General features: G+C 56.5%; 1 protein-coding gene across 1 annotated transcript in view; it reads right to left on the reverse strand.

Annotated features, from left to right (window-relative positions):
• WNT3 (Wnt family member 3) overlaps positions 1-6,485 on the reverse strand; it is a 46,310-nt gene extending 39,825 nt beyond the window's left edge. Inside the window, exon 1 of the mRNA XM_024761137.1 lies at positions 6,112-6,485. Coding sequence (XP_024616905.1) covers positions 6,112-6,485 — 374 coding nt within the window. The remainder of the gene's footprint in view (positions 1-6,111) is intronic.
• Positions 6,486-6,839: the final 354 nt, after the last annotated feature.

Below are 6,839 nucleotides of genomic sequence, written 5' to 3' on the forward strand. Positions count from 1 at the left end.
GCCCAAGGTGGCTCAGCTGGAAATGGCAGTGGCTGCAAGAGTCCAGCAAACTAAACTGTAGGATGGGAGGAGGGTTAGGGGAGACTACAGTGCCCTCTCTACCCACCCCTTTCCTGGGCAGGCAAACAGCTGAGCTTAGGTTAGCCCAGCCTAACTTCCTCAGGTTAAGTATAAAGCCACAGGCTCACGGTCACCAGTACCAAGTATAACAGGGCAAGCTGGCTCTGAGGATAAGGAGAAAACAGAGCCATGTGGGGCCAACCTGGGAGGACTTCTTGGAAGAGGCAAGTTTAGATCCAGGACTTAAAGGAGTCAAAATAGCTTGCGCACAGGGGGTGAAAATAATATGTATATAGTACTTCCGGTATGCCAGGCATTATTTAGGGAGCTTTACGTGTACTCACTCATTTAATCTTCACAACAACCCTGTGAGGTAGAAACAGTCACTGTTCTCATTTTACAGATGGGGAAACTGAGGCTCGGAGAGGTGAACTTGCCCTAGGTTACCCAGCGTGTGAACGTGAATGTAGGCAGCCTGGCTCCAGAGGAACGTGAGTGTTTGGGGAAAATGAGGTTTGGGGGTGCAAGCAGGCAGGCTTGGCAGTAGTGGGGCAGCCAGCTTTGGGTTGTAGGTCAGATGGGGCTGCAGAATGAAAGGGCTGGGCTGCTTAAGGCAGGCTCTGACTGTCTGAATGGCGAGGGAGGGCCGGGGGAGATAGGCTCCTGGGGGTAGTGGCACTGGGGCCACCTGGAGCTCCCTGCTTCACAGCCGTGAATCAGCTCCCTGTCATAGCCCTGTAGACTTCAAGAGGCAGAAGGCGTCCCTCAGGCTGCTCAAGAAAAATGAAGCCCAGAGGGAGGACAGGGCTTAAAGCACAGAAGAGGAAAGGGACTCTTCCTGGGTCACACAGCCAGTCACTGGTAAACTCCACACCCAGACACAGGTCCCTCCATTCAAGCTCTACCCACTTCCTGGCACCCAAGTAACATGAATGTGTAGATGTAGCATCAGGATGGCACTAACATTTGAGGAAGGGGTTAGGCTAACCTCCTCCCCCAACTAGGGATAGGGAGTAGAGAATGTCCTTTCCCTCCTTGGTGGCTTTAGAAGGATTCTGTGGCTCATGGCAGGGTGGGCAGAAAAGGCTAGAAGACCAGGTCCTCCTCAACCCCTGGGCTGACCACATTCTGAAGCCAGAAAGGTCTTGGTTTTTCCCACGCTCCCTGGAAGGGTCCGATAGCTACATCCTCTGAGAAGAGTCACCTCTCCTGCCCCAACCCCAAGCTCCTTGTCTCCTGCCCAGACCCAGGAGAGAGCTATTCAAAGTCTAGAGAAAACCCCAAGCTCATAGCTCCCTTCGCCCACTTGGTGTCCATAACACCTTCTCCATCCTACATCTGCCTGAGTACCATTCAGGTTTGTTAGCATTAAGTTCTGTAGTGGGAAGGATGGGAGATACCTGCGTGGCTGAGTCTATTCTTTGGGGATTTCTACCTAGGGCCCTCTCTGTCTGCCTCAGTTTCTCCACCTGCACCAGTGATTGAGCAAGCACCCAGATGCCACAGGGTGTGGGTGCTGGCAGGGCCTGGCCGGGTTTGCCACTGGGAAAGCTGCAGGAAGGGAGGGGAGCGTGCCCACTAAAGGACTTGGCACTGCAGTCCAGCTCCTGCCTCTTTTGACCTCCCCGCAAAAGTTCTTTCCACCAGGCAGCTGTCCCAGGCCCTCCCCAGACCAGAGGCCCTCAGGATACCTGGGGTGAGGGAGATGCTCAAGGCCCAGATACTACCCATCCCTCACCTCATGGCCACAGAGCTGTTGATAAAATGCTCTGAGATTCTGGGAGAATTTTCCCCGACTGCTACCCCTTCCCACCCCCCATACCTTCCCCCCCACATATTAAAGCAGGTTCTTCCAAGAACATAACTCAGCTCCAGGCTCCTGGTATTAGAGTAACATTTGACCTGCGTTTTGTCGTTGTTGCTTTGTTTGTTTGGTTTGTTTTTGTTTTTGTTTTTTAGGGAAAACGTGGTCCCATCAGAAGACAAACAGATCAGTAACCGATTTTGCTCCCTTTGGACAGCAAGCCCCGCCCACAATGGGGGGTGGGGCGGGCAGGAGGGCTGTTAACTCACTTCCAAGAGACCTGGATTAATTTCCCCACCACATCCCCCCAGGGTAAGGCCTGCCCTGGAAGGGAGAGACCACCCGGTTAAAGCCTGGCCATCCGATCTGGTATCTGCCCATCTGTCTGTCTGTCTGTCTGTGGGATCAACAGCCTCCAGCCAGCTCAGCTCCTGCCAGCCCCAGCCCCAGCCAGCTGTAATTCCTGCCTGTTACAAGTGTTAACACCTGGCCTGGGGCCTTCCTCCCCCGCAGTCTCCAGGTGCCTCCCTGGGCCCAGCCCACTGACCCCCACGGGGTTTGACTGAACATGTTCACAAGCCTCTGAAAGGCGGGTGGAGGTGGGAGTGGGTGGGGGAGGCAGCGGGACATCGGACAGATGGGGAAACTGAGGCAGGGCTTAGGGCAAGTGCTCGAGTGGGGAAATGGCTCCCAGGATGGTGGAGAGAGAACTCAGCTGTTATTGCCCAGCTCACTGCCCTTGACTTCTGCGGAGCCCTTTCACCCAAGCTGTGAAGCAGGGGCAGGCTGGTGATTCCTGAGTAAGGAAACAGAGACCCAGAGGGATGTGTCCCACAGAGGTGGGCTCCCGACCCCCAGCACAGGCCCCTTCCATCAGGGCCTCTGCCTCCGGAATGCAGCAGGCACTAGGCTGGGCCCTAATAAGATCGTTCATTTTTCCCCCAGGAAGGAGAAGAAAGACAAGTTCCTCTACCAGGCGCTAACTGGGACTGACAAGAGGAATTATAGAAATCAGTGCTGCTGCCACTGCTTCCTGTCCCAGCTCCGCCACTACCTGGCTGCGAGGCCCTGGAACGTGTCTCTTCCTTCCATGAGCCTCTGTCTGAGGCCCCTTGTAGCTCAGGCTTCTGGTCTACCTTCTCTCAGGGCTGGGGCCTGAGCAGCACAGAACGCTTGGGATGGGGGTGCCCTCCTTGAGGGGTGATAGGGGCAGAAATCCCAGCTGAACTATTTCCCCCTAAAGTCTCTCCTAGGGAATGTGTGAGCTGGGAGGGCCAAAGAGGGCAGGCCGTGATGGGCTAAAGAACTGGTATCTGGCTGCCCTGGGGGCAGAGCAGGAATAGGAATCTGAGGCCCCTCTACTCTACTGTCACTGTCCCAGCCCTGGCCCCCTGCCCCGGCCCTGAGAACATGACACCCACCACCCTAGCTCCAAGCCCAAAGACAAACGGTGTAAGAGGGGAGGGCTGGTGACCGTAGTCCTCAGACAGACAGGATGAGCTTGTGCCAAAGAAGGCTCTGCGCCGTCCCCCTTCCCCATGCTGCCCAGCCCCGGATCCCAGGTCACTGTGGCCCTTGCAGCTTCCTCATTAGACCCTTGTCTGTGTCTGCTGGACTGTGCCTCCAGGACCATGGACGCCCACCAAGCACCCAAGTTTGGGATGTCATTCACACTTACAGGTCATATGTCTGCAAACCTATCCATAGCCGTGGGCCCAGCCATGGTCACTAGCACTTGAGGACAGGGTCACAGGCAAACTCAGACATAGCCCTCACCACACTCATACAATCAGCTCATGGCCATGAGCACTGATATCCACGCACAAAGACATCTGTGGAGCTTTCCCCTTATACAATCATGAAGACACGTGCACGCATGCAGACGCGCACACACACCGCTCACATGCCTGGTCATGAACATAGTCATGTGGTGTCATAAGCAGACACAGGTGCTGACCTTTACATGGGCATAGGTACTTGTAGACTTTCTCTGTCTCACACACATACACACACGCTCACATAGATTCAACCACTTGCTGACACTCGTGTGCCCATACACGGTACACCCTGTCACGGGCCATGGAACCCTCAGGCACATCTCACACAAGTTCACGTCCACAGTCATCCAGTTGCAGGTACAGGCACTCCTTCACACAGAGGCACACTAGTGTACAGATGACACTCCTTAGGGTCATAGGCCTACAGACACACACACACACACACACACACACACACACACACAGCTCAGACAAAGCAGCATCCCTGTCCCCGCCAACCCCAAACAAGCCATGTGTCCAGCGTTATGTTAGGGCCAATGTCCCGGCTTTCCAGGTTTTTCCAACATCTTCCTATTGGGTGGTCCCTATCGGGATGCTCCCCAATACACCATTACACAGCAGACCCCCCAGCCACCAGCATTGACCCCGGAAGTGCTCTTGTCCAGTTCATAGGATAGGGGAAGCTGGTCTTCCCCCCTTGGTTCCTGCAGCCTATGGGGCCCCAAGCCCTCTCTTCCCACCCTCCCCGCCCACCCCCAAGGTCCCTGTGAAAGAAGAGAACGGCATGGCCTTGGGCAGGGGATGGGAAGAGGGTCGGGAAGGGCCAGTGGGGCAGGATTGGTTTCTGCAGCAGCCTTCCTCGCAACTGGGAAAGTCCCCAACCTGGCATCCCTGGCTGCCCCGGCCACCCTGGGGACTTCTTTATGTACAGGAGGCCTCAGGCCAGCCCATCGCCACGGGGAAGGAAGGGCTGGGCAGAAGAAAGACCTCCCCTTGGATGTCTGTCCTGGGAGCAACTCTCAGTACCCTCTAAATGGAGACCCTTGGCCATACACTGCTCTTATTCCCATCCTGACCCCCCCAAACACCCAGACACAAATGCTGCCACCCCCAAACAGCTGCAGGCAGACTCGGGGTGTGGCCCCAAATCTCCTTGCTCTGCTCCCCCTATCCCAAGCTGGGCAAAGGGTGGTTAAGGGAAAGGGAGACACGCAGGTGGCACTCCTCTCTGACTTTCATTCCAGGGCCACAGTCCCTCTGCTAACTCACAGATCCCAAATTCTTCCTCCTCACCTTCCACCCCCCCACCCCACCCCCTGGCCGAACCTCTCCTACATCCAGGAGGGGAAGATTCTTTAATTAAAGTTTTCCGGAATGCAGGGGGCTGGAGACTGAGGAGAGGCGGGGTGTAATTTAGAGAACTGGTTTCAGTGTGTCTTTCCCCTCCGGCCTCTGGGACCTGCTGGGTGTCGATGAGGCCGCTTGGAAAACAAGGGGACTCCCTGGAACTGGGGCTCCCAAAGGGCTGTTTACTCCACGGCCAGTTCCCCCATACACGCACAACCCCCCACCCGGCCCCCGCCAAAACACCGCGCCTGGTTTCCCAGCCTTATTTACTAAAAATGTCTTTTGTATCCACATTTCTCGGGGACCGGGATCCTCCTCTCCCTCTCTCCCTTTCTCCTCGGTCCTCGGGTTTTTCTAAAAGGAACGAATTTGACATGGAGAATTGGGTTTTTGGTCAAAGAACAAACCCACCCCCTCCCAAACAACTACATTTTCAAGAAGCCCCGCTTTTGCCAGGATGGACAAGCAAGAAATGAATTAAATCTGAATTCAATGGCATCTCGGATCAGCAAATACCATATTCACTTCTGAGGCTCCAGATTAATCTAGAGCAGAGTGGGGAGAATCTGATGAAATCCACCCCCCACCCCCCTGCCCTGGGGGATCCCTGAAGCGACTGGGGTCTAAAATCTGAAGGCACAGGGGGGTTATTGTGGGGAAATCTCCTGATGGAGGCGCCGGAGGAGGTGAGGGTGGCAATGAAGGAACAGGATGATTTTGCCCATGAAGACCCCAAAATGGAGAAGAGGAGTGGCTGGGCCCCAGGGACATCGCTGGATTTCCAGAAAGCCAACTGCAAGCAAATGGAGGGTCTTTGGGGCCCCCAGACTGGGACGGGTGGAGGGTTAGGATCTAAGAATAAGAGACATTCTGAGACGGGGAAAGTCCTCCAGCCTCTGCAGCGAGTAGCAGGGAAAATGGTGATTATCAGAGAAACCAGGAGTTGGATTCTGAAGGCGACACCAGCAGAAAATCCAGGGAGGTGGGCGAATCGGGGTGCTGGAGGGAGGTAAGAAGAAAGGAGCCCCAGCCCTGCTGCAGCCCACCCCCAGCTAGCGCCCCCCACCTCCCTGGGGCTCCGCGGAGAAATCTGGCCGCGGGCAGATAAGAGGCGAGTCTTACCACCAAATTGGGTAGCCGGCGAGGACCCTGGTGCCACAGAGCAGGAGGCCGAGGAGCAGCCCGAGCAGGTGGGGCTCCATTAGAAGCGGCGCCGAGGAGGAAGTTTGCCCGCGACCATGAAGAGGGGGAGCGACGCCCCCAATAGTTGGAACAAAGTCCACTTGAGATTGGAAATGACTTTCGGGCTTGTCAGAAGCGCACCTCCACCCGCAGCTGCCCCCCTCCCGAGCCCAGCGCGGAGCAGCCGGGTTTGAGGATGTCAGCGAGCAGCCAATCAGCGCCCGCGGCCTAAGGTAAGAGATGAGTCTGTAGTTCAGCCTGTCAATCACGCGCCCCTCCCGCCCGGCCCACGAGTCGGGCTCCGGGAAGGGCATCGCCCAGCAAACTTGGGCAAACCCCGCACCCCGGACACAGTGGGAACTTGGGGGGACACGGCACGTTGGACCCTCTGCTGGCGCGGGACCGCCGGGGCCCCCCGCCAGCCAGGTTTAGGGAGCCGGGGCTGTGACTGGGGCGTTCACGTGGTGCCAGGTTGGCGTGGGTATTGATGGGTGGCTCCTTTTCTCTCGGGAGACCGTGACCTCTTGGGACTTGGGCCTATGAGGAATCGAGAGTAGAAAGCACAGGGATGTTTCCAGAAGCTTCGCTCGGGCAGGACAGGATCCGAGGGTCTCGGAGGGGGTTGGAAAATGCAACCCCTCCCAGCCTCCCGAGCCCGCGAGCGGGCC

The sequence above is a fragment of the Neophocaena asiaeorientalis genome, unplaced genomic scaffold (assembly GCF_003031525.2).
Source record: "Neophocaena asiaeorientalis asiaeorientalis breed wild unplaced genomic scaffold, Neophocaena_asiaeorientalis_V1.1 scaffold30, whole genome shotgun sequence".
NCBI classification, from domain to species: domain Eukaryota; kingdom Metazoa; phylum Chordata; class Mammalia; order Artiodactyla; family Phocoenidae; genus Neophocaena; species Neophocaena asiaeorientalis.